We start from the raw sequence: 21,070 nt of genomic DNA, 5'->3' as shown, positions 1-21,070 counted from the left end.
AACTGCTCAGACCACTCTAGAAGACACCTAGCAATGCCTTAGCAACCACCCAGAACACACTAGCAACAGCCCTAGTAACCACCAAACACCCTAGTGAGCACAACCGCCTAACAGCAAAAAAAGTCAATTATCTATTGAGTAGATGTATGAAGCACCACTCACACAAAAGTCACTTTCAAACCAAGCAGCTGTCTGTTTGCCAACGTAGTGAATTCGCACCACTTACTGAACTAAATTCCTTATCGCATGGATTCCTATAAAAATAACTTGATTTCAATTTTGAAAATTTAACGGGCAATGGTAAATATGACAAAAAAATTATTGAAAGGGCAATTTTAAATAATTAATAAAAAATTATTTATAAAACGCATGTCTATCTTTCCTTGAGCAGCTGTCCACATGATTCAGTGTCGCATGATCCATCAGAAATCATGGAATTTGGAAATCTGGTGAATTTAATCTTTGTTAAATCACCAATTATCAGCCAAAAATATATAAAATGCTAGACTATTTTTCCTTGAGCTGTAAAAGGCTCCCACACACTACAAGATAATCGGGTCGATGTTGGGCCAAACTCTCCCCTTCCGACAATCCTAGATAAAGTCCCGATTATCTTGATGGTTCTACAGATTATCTTATCAGATTTTCTTGTGGTGTGTTAAAAGTGATTGAATCTGCTCGGGAGAACACCGGGGCTGCACCAAATTTTAAATCATAAATATTTACGATCAGAAATCTTGTTTCTTTTCTGTCAAGTTTGACCCCTAATGTAATTACTCGACATAACGTCTCCGTTCCCTCCATCAGGGAGTGAGGGTTAAGTCAGTAACCGAGGCGTTGTGTGGGGGAACCCTGAGGACAAAAGTGCACGCACTCTGCAGATTGTCACGTGGAACGGAATAATACCCAATCAGAAAACGAGCTGACAGAAGACGGAAGCATGACATGTCTTCATCCAAACCTTTTTCTTTTTTTCCCCTGTGAATTTTCGGTAAAAAGCAGTCCAAACACAATTATCGCAATTTCTTCTTGCCTGTTGTCCGCCATGTTTTGTTTACTCTGAAGTCACGTTTGACCCCGAGAAATTTTGCGAGATTTTCCGTGTTCAGAGTCGGGACTTAGTAAGATGAACCCAATGGTGACTCAACTTAAACTTTACAAACTGTACAAGACTTTACAGCTGCTGGCTGGCTTCCATGCCTGTGCTGCCTGGGAATCAATTCCTCGACGTTTCTACTGTCTGCACCTGATCTATTATGACTTTGAATTTTGTTGCATAATAATGTTCACACTGACACAAAGACAAAGATGTATACACACACAAGTAGTACCTGGGGATGCCTGCGAGGTACGCAATAAGTCGTCTAAGGTCCTCCTGTCGTATTCTGTCATGGTTACTCCTGGCTGGAAATGTAAGGACTGGCCCTCCTCGACGGTCTCGTCCACCTGCGGGTCAAATAAACACACTATTTGGTTAGTTGGAACAACAACATTTCTATCACACAAGCATTAGTAAAACAGGGAAATGTCTAATCTCAAGAAACGAGTCCAACTAGCATACCTACTGTATACAGTGATACTTTGCAACACCATGGCCTACTTATCATAGTTGACCACACCAAGACATTTCCGAGTACAACTCTTTGGCTATCTGCAGTTTTTGTCTAATACAGAATATGATGCCTCATTTCATTGCTAGAGTAATACTATTGGTTCATATCGTTATTGCATATCAACTTCCATTAAAATCTCTTTTAAGTGCAGAGGTGGAAGAAGGGCAAAATTGGAAATGAGTTTTATCTCTACTTAGGCAAGCTGAGCTGACGATAAGCAAGTTGGCCTGCCAAAGATTAAGATGTTCGTAAGCTATCTGGGTCAGCAGCCAGCTAAACACTCACTGCATTCCCCAGTGATGCTGCTCTCTGCCTTTGAGCTCACATATCTGAGAGTGTTAATGACTGTCACTGCAAATAAGTTTCCTCTTGTTAATATTCATAGGAATCCGGGCCTTTGGATAAGAAGCAAACACTTCTAAATAGGTTGCTTAGATTGTAGTTGTAATGGTCTTGTTCTGTTTTGTTTTGTTTTGTTTTCATTTATTGGCATGTTTTGTTTCGAGTTCTCTGTGATTGTTAGTTTGCATGGGTATTCATTAGCTCCTCGCCTGTTCGTAATTACTTTGATTACACTGTATGTGTACATAAACCCTTAGTTTTCTATTTTAAATGTATTTTCACAGTAATTTATTTCTGTACATTTTCAGCAGCATTTACTCCAATTGTTAGTGTCCCATTAACAGAAGTTATTCAGCAAAAAGCTGATTTTGCACTCAAGTAAATTTTTTATTAGGGGTGTAAGGGTACATCTATTCGTCCCGAACCGTCACGGTACGGACGTAATGGTTTGGTGCATACAGTCAGAAGATGAATACAGTCAGTCACAGGCATTACTCACTCCAATCCAGAAGGGGACGCGTGCGGTAATGCAACACTGTTTACTAACCGCCACAAAAGGAAAAAGAGCAGATGAAGAGACGATCTATGCACCAACCCAAAACAATGCACTGTCCCAATTCGCCTACTTATACTGTGCCCTAAAAGTATGCACTTTTCTGTGAAGAAAAAGTACATAATTTTGAGTGTGTAGCAAAAAAGTAGGCAAGCTTTGGGACATACTACTTTGTCATCTTTAACGGACAGCTCTGTCACTTAGTAACGTGCATCCTGTCACCTTTCAAACTGCCCTGTCAATCATCTTGTCACAGTTCAAATTCTCCACATACAATTTTTTTTAATTTCCTACTGTTTTGGAGAGAAATGTACTAGTACTGTAGCACGTTGATCTACCAGTTGTGGGTCTTTCATGTCGAGATTCTCCTCATGTGTTTGCAATTTTCATAATGATGCATTTAAAAGTTAATGACCAACCGTATGATTACAAAAGGTCAAAGATGAAATGTGGATAACATTGAATAAATATAATTTCCACAGTTTAGACACTGACAATTAATCACTTAAACCCCTTTATCTAAACCTCTCTCCTCAACCGTCAGAGTCGCACATACGCCATATTTGTAGTTTTTTAACACTTTGTATTCGTGTTTTGTAGTTCTAATTGAATCCTCGTCCAACGTGCAATGGGTTGTGGGCAATATTAGCCGTTAGAGTGTGGATGGATCTGCACTTTGGATTCTAATCTGGAAAAAGTAGGCCATCCGGGTATCTTTGGAATACTCATTTCAACATACTACAATTTGGGACATACTCATTTTCATTTCGAATACCATTTAGGATGGATAGTAAGCGAATTGGGATGCAGCACAAGAGTTCATGTAACTGTACCGAATTCGTACTGTAGGACATTCGTATCAAATCATGACCCCAAAACCGAAGTACATACCGAACCGTGACTTCAGTGTACCGTTACACCCCTAGTTTTTAGCATAAAATGCTTAACATTTTTGTGTAAACCGTACATGTTTTTAACAAATGTAAAATTCAAAACAACAGCATCTATTATAAATAGAAACCTTTTGTAACATTAATTCTGACAACTCTCATAGAGTTTGGCATAGGTAGTGAATATGACTATATTTATGTGTCTGGTCTTGATGAGCAGCGAGCTCACTGGCTACTGATACAGTGGTAACCAATCAGCTCTGCCCTATAGATAATGATGTGATTGGAAGCAGATTTTGTTAAGGACTTATCAGCCCGCAAGATCTAGGGTTTCATGCCAGAACTTTATATAAATGTTTTACTGTTATTGTTTTAATATATATATATATATACTGGATCCGTTTCTAAATTCTCAACTGGCTCACCTGATAGGAATGCCACCTTTTCTTTAAGGATGGGAAGAACTTCAATGGCCTTCATGTCTTCATTTCTATGGAACCCTGGAAGGAATCAAAAGCAGGTCAGTCTCCAAAACACATGATGACAGACACATTCATTCACACAACTTGTACACAGGAAAAACAACACATGATTTAATTTATTCATAGTTTGATGAGACTACATTTACGAGTCAGCAATCTGACAGGGTATGAATGACAGGGTAATAGCTGAAAGATGCCAGTAATATTCCGGTCGGATTTTTATTTCAATGCGTTTAAATGTCTTTAATTATATAGTGTGCCATCAATAACATATAATAACATATCTAGTGCTCCATGTCATGGCCTCCCCAGTCAGAGATAAACGCCCTCTCCTCCCCAAGACTGATCTCCATTCTCTCTCTCTCCCCCGCCTACTCACCAGATGGCAAGATCTTAATTCACCCACGGCTTTGCCAATGCATGTGCAAATATAACATGCTAATGTGCTCTCATTGACACCAATCTCCCTCAATATAAAGTGTCAAAGTCTTGCATTAAAAAAACGAATGAAAACGGCAAACATATCTGTCTAAACCAGAATGACTGGGACACAAGTAATCTGGAAAGCACTGTAATGCTTGTATATGTGTGTGTGTGTGTGTGTGTGTGTGTGTGTGTGTGTGTGTGTGTGTGTGTGTGTGTGTGTGTGTGTGTGTGTGTGTGTGTGTGTGTGTGTGTGTGTGTGTGTGTGTGTGTGTGTGTGTGTGTGTGTGTGTGTGTGTGAGAGAGAGAGAACAGAGACTCAAGACGGGGATAAAATCAGTAGCTTCTTTATTTAACACAGATGAGCAATAAGCAATACAGGTGAATATGATAGATATGGCAGTTTGCAGATGAATAATGGAATGATACTGACAGTCTCTTTATTGCAGGTGGAGTGGAGATCGTGGATGGATGAACGGATGACTGAGCACACACCTCGAGGAGGAACAGGTAAGTATCCAATTTGACACAACACTGAACAGGAGATGCTGGAGACAACAAGGAACAGGAAGACGATGGATACTGGATAGAGGTAATGCATACTTCGGGAACTTGGAGTCAACAGGAAAGTTAGTCCTTTGCTCAAACGAGACCAGTCGAACTGACTGTGCTCACATGCAGAGGGAGATTATGAAATGTGAAGCAGGTGCGGGTGATCAGTCCTTTTTTCTTTTATAAAACACTCCCACTTCAGGCCAATCTGGTATTTTTATATATTTACCAATGTCAATGATCTAAAAATGGTCAATATTGACTGGTTAATTGGCCTGGTCTGATAGATCTAAAAGTTGTTTTATTTTTTATTATTAGGCATATTATATTTTTTTAAGAAGCAGAAAAAACACCAATGCATAAATAAATAGGCTATGTATGTACAACTCAATTGTGTGTTATCCACTGTAAAAATAGCTATGTTTGTAATAGAGAATGGAGGTTGGGTTTCCACAGGGAAATAAAATTACCATATCAATTCCAGCACAGTCCAAATCCACACTCAATACAATGGTACAGTTCACAGTAGGACAACAGACTGTAAACCACACCGTAACATATGATCTTATCTGAGATTTTAAAAAAAAGGTTAAAAAAAAATATATATATATATATGTGCAGATTAACATATATTTGATGCTGTATTCCGAGGACGCTAACAAGACCTGTATAATGACTGTGCTCTTCTTGAACCAAAAAGAAGTAAACAAGACTAAAGCCTGGTAAATATAAGCATGGTATCTGGGTCAACATATTGCTATGCAGCTATAAAGGCCAAGCGTATGCAGTGTTTGTCTGAATTTATTTATTTATATGAAGTCAACTGTCACATCCAAATATAGAAAGTCATCATTATAAATCCTGTTCCTAGTTCAGTCATCTAGTAGTTAAGTTACTCTTTTTGAATTGCTAGTTGTTTATGTTTAGACAAATACATAAACTGCGTTAAAATATTATTCTGTATCAGCGATCCAACTGAAAGGCATAAAGGTGCAGTGCACATTTCCACACTGCTATTGATTTCATTAGCTTTATGAGGGAGTCAGCAGAAGTCAGGCTTGATTGCCCATCATAACGCATTATGTCACTGGGCTAAATTGGCCACTGCTTCCTGGCGTAAGGTTAAGGTTGTCTGCAGGGAGAAATAATGGCTGGGGCTTGTAGATCCGGGGACTTCATGGAGTGTGTTGTATACAGTATGTGTGTGTGTTTTGACCCCCACGTCAATGACCTCATCACAATCCAATATTCGCATAACACTTACACTGTGTGCATGTGGGCTTGTGTTTGAGGGTGACACGACTTGAGGGTGAGTATATGATGACATAATTTTAATTTTAAAGTGAACTATCCCTTTAAGTGGAGCTTCCGTCCACACCTAGACAGCATTCTTGTTAAGTAAAAAAAATTCTGTTTGTTCAATTTACCAAAATAAAATGAGCTAAAGCAACACAATTGGTGAACATTTTATTATATCCTTATTTCATTGCTCAGCCCACTTAGATATGCAAAACGGAAGGTTACTTAATTAATTTGTGTTGGGACTACATCAATCTTTTTTTTTTGCATTAATTTAGTGGATTTTAGTTTCCAGCATGCTTTGCATAGGACTGAACTGGGAAAGTAAATGTTGAAATTTAGTGTTATTTTATGCATTTTTGAGTAGTTATTATAAAGACCTGTTGTTGTTGTTTTTTACAATTAATTAATCTGTTGTTGATGTTTTTGTGGTTACCATTGTGCATGTCAGTATAGTGATGAATTAAAATTTATGTATAAAATTAAATTGCATTAAATTGCCTTAACACGTGCCTTAAAAAAGTTGAGTGAAATACAATGTGTGAAATTTACTTACTTTAAAGTAAAAATGTAGTAAATTTCACACAAAAAATGTCTAACACAGTCATGTGATCCATTCATAACAACCAAGAAGGGTTCATTGTTGTGCATGCTATCTACTTTCCAGTCTCTTCAGAATTGGGCAGTCTTGTGTGCACAATAATTCATGCAAATTCAATTAATTGCGGCAATATTTGCGGCAGCTGAAGGGGAGAAAGCAGCTAACAATACATTTTTAGAAAACCCTATGGACAGAGACAACTTTTAAATTTATCAGAATGAATGTGTACACAGACATGTTCTTCACAGACGAATCACATTTTAAAGACACCTTTACCATAACCAGCTTAACACGCTTCAACATAACAAATTAACAAAAGATTAAGCTACCTCTTCCTTTTATAAGTGTAATATGTTATTCTATACATAATTGTTTTTGTTATGCTAGTTGAAATTCTCCTCATATTCTGATAGCAATCAGCATGTTAAGTGGTCCAAATATATTTTTATAAATATATATTGTCTGTGGAAGGCGTATAACCATACAATGTTTGTTCAATTGTTCAATTGACGAGATTCCCCCTTCTATGTAAAGCGCTTTTGAGTACCCAGAAAAGCGCTAAACAAATGTAATGAAATATTATAATTATTATTATTCAATCATCGCATTCGGTCCAAATGAGTCAACGTGTGTTTGCGTACCGCTGCGCAGCCTGTTCACGCAGACATCATATGTGATCAGCGCATTCACATACGCCGTGCAGACATCCTGCTACAGAAATTTATATAAATTATCAAATATGTTCAAGTCAGATGTGATGTGTCACAATTACAAACTATTCTTGGCCCAGAATTCTCAGCACAGTTGACACATTTGTATTACATTACAAAGATCTCTGTTATCAATCCCAAAGTGGAAAATTAAACCATATCCAGCCCGGAACGGGACGGTTAAGCAATGAGAACGGTTTGACCCAATGGTGGAAAAGCGGCTTTAGATGGTTACGTTTATAACAGCCAAATGGTAGAGCACCAAAAACCTCCGCCGCTCAAACAACATTGCTATGGAAGAATTATCCAACCAAAAAACACTTCCTCTTGCTCTTCCAGCGTCAGCATTCATTATTTACACTATTCACAGGGACGTTACAAAAAGTGCTGATCAGTAATAGGAGACACCACAAGCGGAGCACAATCATAATATTTAGTTGTGGCCAATGTTCATAGCTAAAAGAGCACAATCTGAAAGAAATATCTAATTCTGCGGAAAAGCTGTGCCAAATCCAGTGAAGCTTGTGTGGCTCAAAGAACCTTAAGCATTTCCCGCTGTTGTAATATCCTACAACAACAGGACCATGGGATTAACATCATATCACTCAGCAGGCGAGCTGATTTAATGACACTTAGTGTCTGATGTTTCCAAAAACACCTAACTCTCTTTTGACTGTCTGGGACAGAGTAAAAATAATAATAAGCTTTGCTAATGCTTCCTAAATTAACTGGTCTGCCAAGCGTGAAATGCAAGTTATCAATCAACCCTGGGGTCCTGTAATCCATATTAATGACAAAACCGAATTTGAACACTATGGATGCATCCGAAATCGCATACTTTCTTGAGTATACTTATTTTAAATAAGTAATTACTTCACGATCGCTAAAAGAGTGCGTTCTATAGTATGAATGTGTGTAGTAAGAATGTAATCTGGACGTACTACATTCGCCATGTATTATCATGTGACCTTTCAGCATCAGTTGTGTCGCTTTTCACCATTCATCCCGTGGCCTCATGGGATAGTAAAGTGTTCATCGTATGCACACTTAAGAGTCTCAATGGAAGACTTTTTGCCTACACTTTTATGAGTACTGTGAATTCAGACTTACTTATTTTGTCACATACCGTTTTTCACCAACTATATAGTAGAGACGTATGCGATTCGGATGCAACCTATCACTGTATAGCTCAACAAAGGAAGCAATACTGGAGCTACATGCAGGGAAGTGTCACGCCGTTCTCCTGAGTAAAACAAAAGGTGTTTTACGATGCCCAGAGCTAGTCATTCAGCCAGTCAATAGTCATTGAAAATAGCCATGCATTTTGACGGGTTCGATCACTCAGACAGCCGTGCCCAGAGTAAATGAGGCTGTTAATATTCAGTTCACAGGCAAAATTCCCAATTGTGAACAGATGATGTCCTGGTGCTGGACAAGTGTGTGAACTTGACAAGCATTTAATGACATGACTACACAGAGCGCATGCAATGAATAGAATTGTGGTGCAGCCTAGCGGTTAATTATCTAGATTGGTAACCAAAAGGTTGCAGGTTTGAATCCCACAAAGGGATTCGAGTGGCTGTCAAAGGGTATCAAACTAACTTCAATTTACAGCCAGTAAATTGATACAATAAGTTGATTGTCTCTTCGAAGACATAATCACATTCAGAGAAAAAAATTTTTTTATTACATAGACAGATATACAGTATGATGTTCTATTCACTGTTCCCGCACGCTATCAGATGGAGTATACTTAGTTTAAAAAAGTATATGTGATCATCTAAGTTTACTGTATACTTGTTGTAAGGCATGAAACAGATCAGACACAAAATAATTTGTTATATTTATTAAATAATCCAACCCCTCACCCAACAAGTAAACTATGAGTTAGAGAGTTTCTGTGGAACTACTCAAAACTGCAACTAACACCCAGATGCAAAACCAGGCACTGGCTCCCATAGCAGCACAAAACACATCAGCAAAATAAAACTGTTTTACAACCCAAAATCATTTTAAAGAGAGTTTCTCACTCACTTCATTCACAACAGACTAATAAACCCAGTCATCCCTTAAATGTATCCAATTTTCCCATCTTATGATTTTCCTATAGGCATACATTGTTTTGCCCACTGTGTATTCAATCAAACTATTTGAATTCATGTTTTAGAATTGCATACCAAGGTTAACCAACATCACATGTATGTAATATCTCAAAAACAACACAATCATTTATCCAACCTTGATTGATCCCTCCCTTTAGTTTTGACTAAGGCCCTGTCCCAAATGTCACACTTCATATGGACTTTCGGTCTTGTGGACTTACAATGACTGCCGCGTGCGCGTGTCAGTTAAGTCCGTGAGACCGTAGGGTGTCCCATTTGTCATTTTAGCGCTCAAAAAGGTGCTCTGCGGTCGATTTGCACCCTCGATGCGCACTTTTGCCGAGCCCGCACTGATGGAAGTGTTCGAGCGGCCATCTTACTTTTCCCTACCGACAGGGGGCATCATTGATTTACAACCAAAACATTGACCTAAAATCATCCGATTTTCAGCGTCTCAGTCTCACACGATTAGTTTTACGATATATGTAAATTAATTGTTACTTCAGATGTTATCTGTAGCCTATGTTTATGGTATTTTCGGAGAGGATAAGCCATATATTGAAATCTTTAATGTGGGTGTGTCTACTACACACTTCCGACAAAGGTAACCAACCTAACACAAAAATGTATTTCTTTATGTACGTAATTATGAAGGAAATATTAAACATGAACATATATCTGTGTTTAGTTGCAGAAATTGATTCGAAAAGCCTATACAATAAATATTAATACAAGCCACAGTTACTATATTGCACAATTTTGTATTAAAATTCAAAGATTACCATGCATCATCTTGGACATAAAGCAGTCAGTGGTATTCACCTGAATACTGTAAGTTATGATGATACGTGTATTTCCTGATATAGCAACATATTTCAGACTCTTAAAGCCAGAGCAAATTATATGGCGTTTTACTAGAATTACAGTTTCCATATGAGTAAAGTGTTATTGAATGTTGTTGAATTAGTTATTAATTTAACCATAGTTTAATACTGCTTCAAAATGCATGTCAACAAAATCATTGAAACAGCCAACTGTATGAATAAAAAAATATTACAACACAACATAAATACATAAACACAACAATACAAGGCATAAATCTTAATTTTTATTTCAGAATGCGCACTTTGACATTTGTAATACATCTGAAATGTCTTGTCCGCCCGCTGATCTGATATTCACTACTGTAATGATTATGAACATAACTTTTTAATAAGCAGGGGAAATTCCCGACTTTAGACAAATAACTTATTTACATGTTTAGGACATTTGTGTTGTAAGAATGTAAAGAACTCGCCATTTGTCACGGAACACACACAGGAGAGAGAGGATCCAAGCGCAGTATTTATTTGGGGAAATCCGTACTCACAACCAGTCCAGGCAAGGGTCAAAATCCAAAATGGCAATCCAAAAACATGAAACACAAACACTAGAAAACAGGATTGAAAGCACAACGGAAGTGTGGGGACAATATACAAGGACTCCGTGACAAACACTGAAACAGACAGGGTATATATACACACAAGTGCAAACAAGGTGACGAGAAACAGCTGAAGGAAATTAACAATCAGTGACAGACAGGATTATGGGAAATGTAGTGAAAATGCCTAGACACCGTGAAAACTGAGACCTCTAATGTTAAACCCAGGGAACCACCAGACACTGTGACACCATTGCACTATTCTTTGAAACGACAGGGGGTGACTCCGAGAAATTGTTCCCAAAATGATCAGGAAGCAGAAGAAGTAAGGTACACACGTGGCAATGTTTGTCTTATTACACTTCACCAAAACCAGGCTACAAAAGAACCAAATAATCAAGTAAAATTACCCTTGAGATTACTACTTGCAACATTAGACAAAAATATATGGATATGATACCATATTTATAAAACTAAATTAAACAACAATTTCTTAAATATTTTCTATTTTTAATTTAGGGCTGAACCGATTAGTCAGCATTATCGACAATGTCGGCAATAAAAAATTGTCGACACATTTTTTGTTTTCGAATAGTCTTTTGATCTCATATGACCTGTTTGAAGGTCCTGCAATAACGCGCTTTGACCAGTGGGGCGCTATAGCACAATACTGTAATCCAATAGAACAAGACACAGCGCTTTGAAATTGCAAACGAAGCTAAACCTGTAGAATGTGGGAAAGTTTAACATAACTACAAATAAATGCTCTTCATCAGGTGGGTCCCAGGACGTCCACGCGCAGCCCAATTTATGTGTCCGCGCGGATGATGTGCGTAGAACAGCACATGTGCGGATGACTTGAATGCTTGAAAACAGTTCCCTAGTCTTCCCGTACCAAATGCAATGAATGGACAAACTTTGTTTTTGCTCCAGAGACTTCTACAGAAGATATATGTACATGTTTTAATATTTAGACCACTTCTATTATTGATTGCTATCAGGATGTGAAGAGAGTTTTAACCACTACAATGAAAAGTTAATTAAAAAAAGCCTAACCCTTGAAGTGGCAATTAAAAAGGTTCTAATCGATAAGTTAATTGATTTTGCACAGACAGTTCAATGTAAACTTTATATAATTTATTTTATATTATATTATTTTGTTGTCAGTAAGCAATATTGGCAGTGTGACCAATTACTTAGTCATTCTGTCCAGTTTAGGCAGCTTTAAAAAATAGATTGAAGGACACAATCCACTGTAGATTGATACAATGTAGCAAAATAAACACTAGCCGTTACAGCTCAAATTACAAAACTGTGGGACTGATTCAAATGATTCTGCCAATTTAAGCCACAATGAAAACAAAACGATTGAATAGTGTATATTGCCTGAAACTGGCAGACGTGGTCGGAGAGCTTCGATGTGAAACTTCTCATGCTCTGTGAGGTTCTGGCAAAACAAGGTAGGCAATATGGGCCTCCACTCTAATCATGTATGGATGGAAACTTCTGGCTGTGTGTATGTCTGTGTGTATGTTGGCTGGTGCTAGGCTACATTTCCTTTTTTTGGCTCCTGTCTAAATATAGGCCAGCCTCAGAGGTAAGGATGTGCCACTTTCTCAGCTTTGGGGATTGTGATTAAGCAGGCCAGTCCTCGGCCATGCCTCTACGCACCAAGCCCAGTTCACATCTCATTCTGTCAGTCCACATCAATCATGTCAAGTCAGAGACATAGACCTGATGGAATGAGGTGAGAGGTATTAGCAGGCATTTATCCTGAGGTCTATATGACCAAAATGGAGTTGGAGGTGAAGAGTCAATACCCAGATCTGTAGTTCTAGAAACACCTTCAAGAGAATAGGGCTCAACAGATTCAAATGTATCCAATGTCTATCAACCAGCTGCTTATTTACCAAATTATTTATCAGCCTATGAGATATAGACCACCCATTTACAATTAATTTCTGCTACTAGACATACAGTATGTAGCCATATAAACCCATAACAACATTTCTCTTTATGGAACTACTTAAGCAAACCCAGCAGCCACGTTCCAAACCTGTAGTTTTGTGGCTAATGTCATATTTGGATGATCTTCCTGATGACAAGACCATCATATGTTGATCCTGGATCCTCCCTAGAGGTCAACCGATATATTGTCTTTACCAATGAAAGGTGCAGTCTGTAAGAATGACAACTAGTGGTCAAAATAGGTACTGCAGTCCAATTCAAAATATCGGAGATCGTCCTTTCTCCCTCCACCTGCTCCTCAGACTGGACGGCACTCACACGGGTTGCCAGTTTGAGCACACCAAACAGGAACAAGCGCAATGGACAATGGAAATTGGCCAATTGGCAATGTTCAGTATCACAGACCAAAACAAAAACAAACATTCAAACATTCAACATTCAACATACTGTACAACATACAACATTCAAACATTCCAGCCTGGAAACGCACATTTCAAAGTAAAATAACTGGCTGTAAAAGTGTTTTTCAGATAAACGAGTATGTGAACTTAGCATGTTTCCTCAATAAATGCAAACATATTATGGTATTTTTATGCTTTAGTAAAGTGAAAAAGTTACATACAGCACATTTGAACATCTGATCGCTTGTCATCAGTATTGTTCATTTCCTAATAAAGTACACTACTATGATACATCAAGAGAAAACATTCATTAACGTTTTGGTTCATATTATTATTCAGTTATCACACATATTTTCAAATTTTTGTAATCAGTATCGTTTGCTCGACCTCTAATTCTTAACAGGGTAATTAGTTCTCAGGGTAAAAGTAAGGCCAGCTAGACCATCACCAAACCAACACAGTCCAACCTGGATCAGAATATAATCTTTTTCTAGCGATGGAATACACATAATTATTTTACAACTAGAATGTACCTCTTTTGACAGTAAAACTGTCAGTTGTACTTAATCAGAATGATTTGAGCTGTTGCAAAGCAACCATTTCCGACATACTGTTCAGGAGCATTTGCCTGACATTAAAAATACTGTTTCAAAACATTGTGCAACTTTCGCTTAAATCTTGATTTACTGGCATTAATATTTGCAGTGGGTTAACCACACCTTCAGAAATACGGTATTATCTGACATCCGAGGAAAGAGAAACCAAGTCATTTTTCATTCTAGATGCAACCACAATGTTCTAGTCACACTATAAAGACTTCCCAGACTTCATCAGCAATTCAGCGTAGAGTTCAATCTGCCATAATGCAAGCCAACGGAGTTGTCTGCCAACAATTAATTATACTTAGCATTTATATTTTGGATTTTTCTGTGGTTGTGAGAGATGGCTAAGAAGGTATCCGAGCTAACGCCAGCTCATTTTTCACACATCAGCGCCTCCCAACACAGTCCCCACCTCACATGACTTATGGATCCCTCGCCCAATTCTCCCGTTTATGGGCTGCATTTCTCCCCCTCTCCTCTGCTTCTCCATTGGCAACCTTTGCTGACCAATTCCCATCCTCGCTTTATGGTCCTTGTTCACAAGTCTTGATTGCTTGTTGTTTTACAACCAGTGAGACTCTGCAATGGCTCACAGTCTCAACAGGCATGTTGAGACAGGGTTGCACAATCACATGTCCCTTAGATATGACAGAAGCATTGAGGGAAAAAATCCCCCGACATGAATTCATTTCACACTGCCATCCTTATGATGAATGGACTTCATTTCCCAGAGCTAGGCAGTCATTGAGAAGCTGGTATAATATAAAACTGATGATATCTGATTAGCATGGAAAGCCAGACTTGCTGCAAAAACAAGTCACAAAAATCGTATATTTTGATTTACTTTCGTTGATTGAAAATAAATCAATTGAAGTGGTGTGAAGTAATGTTAATGTGTCAAAGTCAGAGTCAAACCAAACATATTGGAAAAACTACAAGAGAGCTCCACATGGGTTTGCAAATAAATCAGTCACCTTTTACTTGTGCAACAACACAGTCTAGCTGCTCTTCTACACTAATTCCTGCTTAGGCTTCAATGATTTTACAATAAACAACTGCAATATTCAGTCTCTACACATATCACATTTCCTAAAGCCCTTAAATCTGATGACTGGTAAACAGCAAGGAGTCAGAATTTTGTTTCTGCCCCATTATACAGTACATTGGCAGAATTTTTAATTTATAGTCATTAAAACAGATATTGCATTTGCTTACTGGGATTTAGGGAGCCAACAGGAAATGAGATTAAACAGATATTTATACTTGTATTTATTTAAAGTAATTAACCAGATTGGTCTCATTGAGACTTTAATCTATTTTACTAGCAAAAACTGTCCAAGAAAGGCAGCAACCAAATCCAGAAAGTATCAAATAAAATACTACATTAGACTACATATACATAGGTAAATAAAACAGGTAAATAAATTGTTCCAAGAAAATGGTGCATTAAACTTAAATGCCTTTTTACCCATTTAAGACAAAACTAGGAACAGTATCATGAGACTTTGGTAAACCACATTTGTGCATCATAAAAACAGACAAATAACTGTTTAACATCCTAAAATAGTATTATAAATTGTTACAACAATTGTTACATATATAGGCAATACTCTGAGTGGGAAAGGGTTGTGAATTAGTAATGAACCGTAATGCCCCATTGAGAGCATCTAGCATATGAAAATGATAAGATGATGCATTCTTATACAACAGATCACTGCAGTAAAAACATGAGTGCAAGGAATAAACAAAACAAGTGTGTCGACCTACTTCATCAATACAGTCATTGAAAGAAAACAATTACCACAACAGTTGTTGAATGATTTAGGGAAGCAACTGTCATTCTTCAATCTCTACTCTAAAGAATCATCTGTATCGAAGCCTCTAAAATCAGACAATTTTTAAGAAGAAGAATACCTGAGAGTGGGATGAGTCTCAATCCCGTTTGAGCATATTGCCAAGAGTGGCTATTCACAAACGTTCCCATTTTACAGGTAAAAGAATAGCCATCAAACTACAGATATTGCATCGGTTCCCTGAGTTTCTGGGAAAGAGGAGTCGACTTTAGGAAAGTAAGCTTTTAAACTAATGGCCAAAACAACACAAGAGGGCGTTGCCAGTCTTATTCACTGCAGCCATTCACTTTGTGTCCCCTACAGCAGACAAGATTTACTGGTGTTCCTGTGTGTGTTCGAAAGCTCTGGGGCTCTGAAGCCTGGCAAGCACTCAGAGTGTGCAGATTTATGATGGAATAGGTTTTGCTGATGGATTCTAATCCACCTGTTAACTCCCAAACCCCCTGTGCACACACTTGCCAAACATCTTGCAGCAGTGCTGCTTATGTAGAAGATTTATGCACAAATATGTATTTGCCTTGAACTTTGATTAGCTAAATAAAAACTTAAAAATAACTTAAACTCCTTATTATTAGAGTGCATTTTATCATCCACAGGGGCCTGCAGGTTTTATACATCATGGAGATTTTAGGTTACCAAATTTAAAGTTTTGAAAAAGGGATGGCGAGGAAATCCAGCAATACCAGTACTAGGAGAGAAAGGACATAAAGGTTTATTGTTAAGATCAGGTAAGATTTAATATTTCTTGACTACAGATGGTAAAAATCTCAAAAACACATTTATTGAATGGTTATGCTCTTTTTAATATCGACGCTTTATCTGAACATCAATTTTTAATTTATTTACCTTAACTGAACAGTTTTGAGGTTAAATTATCATTATTTGATAGTATAGTTATCAATGTATGTTTTACTACATGCTAATCAGGTATTTGTGGAACCAGTAATTTGCAGGATAAAGATTTTTAATGTTTTAATTGTATTTTTAATTTGTTTTAATTATATTGGCATTATATATTTTAAACAGTAATATCCTATACTAAACCAAAACCAATCTTGACAAACTATATGTCATTTGAAAGCTTAAAATCTCAATTTATCAATTTGCAACAAGAATATTTTCATACTCCTAAGGCGTGTTCAGACCTTTATTTTGAAATAGTGATGAACATGAAAAATCATGAAAGAATGGTAGAAACCTCAGTTTGTTTTCATGCCAAGAGTTCAAAAGATAGCATCCATTCAATTGTTTTAGAAAAAAAGGTCTGAAAATGTTTTAAATATAAATAAAAAAAATTATAGATTTACCATTTGTGATTCACCATTCGTGGCAGCGAGCTATAATGCACATACGTGTTCTTTTTGTGTTTCTTAGCGGTTGAATTCATTTAAAAATCTGCCAAACTTCCAACACTACTTCTGAATAGGATTTCTACTTCATAAATTGTATGAAAATTGTAAAAATAATGGTTCAGATCCCTCAAACAACATATGAAAATGGAGGCGCCCTTATATGGGCAGTAATGTCAACTAGTGAAAAAGTTTGGTACTGCGCCCAAACAAAATCTCACTGAAAGCTTTTTTTTGAGATATCAACCTAAAATTTTAAACACAACTTGTTCAGATTTTTGCCTTAGATTTTTTTTGCATTTTTAGAGTCCTCCAGGTTTTGAAAATATATATTTTATATAAAATATGAATAATTAAATTTTTAACGTTGTACATTTTCATAAACTCAAACTTCTATAACTTTTTTTTCTGTTTAACTTTCTTAATTTATTTCTCTTCTACAAAAATCTGCCAAATGTCTTCTTAAAAACAAGACCAATCTTACATCTATACTCCAAAGCATTCTTGAATTACAACCATTTAAGTTCGGAATATGCATGTATATTCAAAAAAAGGGGTGCACTTGATAAGGAGTTAAAAGTATAAACTAAATGCTGCTTGAGCAGAATCCTTCAAAGTGAATTATGACATCTCTTCCATAAAAAAAAAATATATATTTTGTTTTGTCCTACCCCTTTTTATCTTTTATTTATTTATTTTGAGCTATAAGAACTAAATTAACAAATTTCCATTTATGTCTGTTAATAATACAGGTGAAACTCGAAAAATTTGAAAATCGTGCAAAACTTCATTTATTTCAGTAATTCAACTTAAAAGATGAAATTAATATATTATATAGACTCATTACATGCAAAGTGAGATATTTCAAGCCTTTATTTGTTATCATTTTGATGATTATGTCTTACAGCTTATGAAAACCCCAAATTAAAAATTAGAATATTGTGAAAATGTTTTCATAGCTGTAAGCCCACATACAGTACTCCCATACTGTATGTACACAAGCTTGTTGTAACAAAGCTCTGACCTACCTTTATCAAATGCTGGAGACAACTCAGTGAGACGTCCTTGCCTGTTTCTCACAAAGCCCACATAGAGAACGCGAAACAACACTGTAAGGCTCGCCATGACTCAAATCACCCTATAAGTAATATAATTTATTCAACATGATAGTGTTTTTCTCTCAAGGTACAAGTAGTGAAGTTTGGCACACAGATATGTGGGTGTCTTCATAACAGTCCAGTGCAGCCTGAGATCACAAGTGCTGTGTCCAAAATAACCAGAGAATGTTGCCAGTCACAGGCTGAATCAACTGCCCGTCAAAGAAAGAGGGAGGGAAAGGACGACTGTTGAGCTAAGGGTAATGTAAGGGTTACAATGTGGTTACAGCAGAATGGGCATAAGAACACAGCTGCACTATTCCATACTCGGAGGTGTTACTCATCTGGCCTTTGGTTCTAATCCCCAAAACGCCCCTAGTCCACTTTAGTGCCACTTTAAACATAACACCCCCCCCCCCCCTCCCCCCTCCCCCGTTGAGCAGGTGACCAAGTGTAAAACCCACTGTTGTTTAATTATAACCACTATGATGCCACAATGGGATTAGTTTGTCCTTTTGCACCCATGTACCCCATCATATGATGATACGGTTACAGACTTTCTAAGAAGAGGTCAATGAGTTGCCACAGTGACAAGAGGCTCAATATCAGAAAACACTGACCCAAATGAAACATCTTCCCTGCTAAAAAACATCTGACATCTGTGTGTATCAGTAAACTTTTCAAACAAGGGCAAACAACTCGATATTGACTTCCTACAAGGGGGGTTCCACAAGGCTCTGTGTTAGGAATCTTTGTGAAATCTCTAATTGTCAAACAACAACAACAACAGCATCAAGACTCTAAAATATCTGTTGCACTGACAGAAAAAAAAGCTCATTCTAAGATAAATACCAGCACAGCATAAATTTTACAGTAGAATACAAGGCCACTGACATTACAGAATTACTTTTATTTTCACAAACTGCCAGCTGCACGCAAAGGAATACATTTAAACAACAAGCTCTTGTGGCATACACTTATTTCTCACAGTTCTTCTCAAGATGGGCAAAGTACTCCAGTCAAAAGTAATGTATTTTTCTTGCCTTGGCTACTGCATTTGTTGATGTATTTGTGTTGTTTCTGCAGTGCACAATTAATTGTATTTTAATCGTGATAACGATTTAATCTTCTCTCGATTAATTAAAAATAATCGTCACAATATTTGCCCCACTGATTATTTGTCCTGAAAAAGTTATTTTTTTTGTTACATTTATGTTATCTTGCATTGGTAACAAGCCTCCAATAGCTTTCCCACTTAGGGTTGCCAAAGGCCAATAGAATAAATCCACCAAATGGGGCTTTTCTCTTAAAAACACATTTGCTGCCAGTGTTTTACTTAATCTTCTCAATCTGGCAACCTGCGCTGCACGAAAGCGTTGAAGATCTTACAACACCATCAAACATGTGTGTTGGAGTTTAGCAATGTTTATTGCGAAATTCTGTTAGAACGAAAGTGTCATATTGCCAGTCTGCGTTCCTGCGTTCCATTTACCAATTACTAAAATTGTATTTTAATTGTCAATAATGGCTGTCCGAATGATGATTTCTGTCATAAAAACACCCTTGTATGCCATTTCAGAGCAAACACATAAATATTGATACATCATGAGGCTGTAGCTGAACAATATAATTTATCATAAGATAGACATCTTGCTCACTTTAATGTCACCTTCTCTCCAAACTCATTCTGTGATTTGTATTTGTCCATCCCATCTCAAATAGCATGACATCACCCTGCATTCCAGTATGACAGGATCTGCTATTATTCTTTCAGGACATACAAAACAATACCACAGCACAGAACTCCATTAGAACATATAGTAGCATATTTCTGTTTACATCTCTCACATGACAGGCATGTATGTAACATTACCCTGGGGTCATGTCAGCCAGTAAGAGTAGTGATGGTGTTGAGCATGCTGATGCCCTGGGACAAGGAACACATTACACTGGCCTGGCTGAGCTGCTTGTCATTTGTTGAGCTGTCCTGTCATTGCAGTCCAGCCAGAGAGGGCAAAGAATATATTGCTATACAGTCAAAAGAGAATCACAGGACTCGCTCTATCCATTATCACTGTTGCAGTGTTGCTCTATGCTCAATATTCCGGCCAAGCGCATCCAGAATTTTCCGTTTCGACCAGAAATGTCCTGTCCCTACACAGGACAGGGGTGACCACTTTGACGTCAAGAGAACAAAGTAAACAGAATGAAACTCAAGAAAAAAGACAGAAATGGGAGCAGAGATGATGGAAAGACAAAAACAATGCAGATTGTGACTTCTACTAAAACTAAAATATGTACTTTTGAGTATGAAGTAAACCATTGTTAAAACATATTATTATTATTATTACCGGTAATAATAGTTATTATATAAAAATAAAACCAATAAAAAAATATAATATTATAGTCCTATTCTATTGTAGTGTAAAAAAAGTAATAAGTAATAATAATTATTTTATTTTTACAGAACGGGAGTAAAATTATACAATAATATTTATGGCTCTTAATGTTTTCAAGTTGTTGAATTTATTTTGGTGGAAAAGCAAAGGGAGACCTTCAACCTTCTTATTTGCTGACAAGAGATTTACAATTTTCAAAAAGTTTTTTTTTTTCAAAAAGTTGAAACGGCCAAAAAATGTCCTTGTGTCACAAAAACCTGAAATAGCATGCATGAATATACAATTCAAATATCCACCAAAATCGCACACCAACCGGACATTTTGCACAAACTTGGTATCTACTAATCGCTATTTTGCATATAATATAGTATGGATAGTATGAGTAATTGATTGTCAGCCTATGGACAAGGGAAA

At 37.1% G+C, this 21,070-nt stretch overlaps 1 protein-coding gene across 2 annotated transcripts in view; it reads right to left on the bottom strand.

Moving 5' to 3' along the window:
• The window catches only part of triob (trio Rho guanine nucleotide exchange factor b), a 153,017-nt gene that overhangs the window by 98,617 nt on the left and 33,330 nt on the right, over window positions 1–21,070 (bottom strand). For both annotated transcript variants that reach the window (XM_079626370.1, XM_079626371.1), the window contains exons 3-4: window positions 3,824–3,898; window positions 1,332–1,446 (exon numbers count right to left, since the gene is read on the bottom strand). In XM_079626370.1, coding sequence (XP_079482496.1) covers window positions 1,332–1,446; window positions 3,824–3,898 — 190 coding nt within the window. The remainder of the gene's footprint in view (window positions 1–1,331; window positions 1,447–3,823; window positions 3,899–21,070) is intronic.

The sequence above is a fragment of the Phoxinus phoxinus genome (assembly GCF_949152265.1).
Source record: "Phoxinus phoxinus genome assembly, chromosome: 10".
NCBI classification, from domain to species: domain Eukaryota; kingdom Metazoa; phylum Chordata; class Actinopteri; order Cypriniformes; family Leuciscidae; genus Phoxinus; species Phoxinus phoxinus.
Note: the sequence above shows the minus strand (reverse complement) of the source record. Positions and strands in the feature narration are given on the sequence as shown.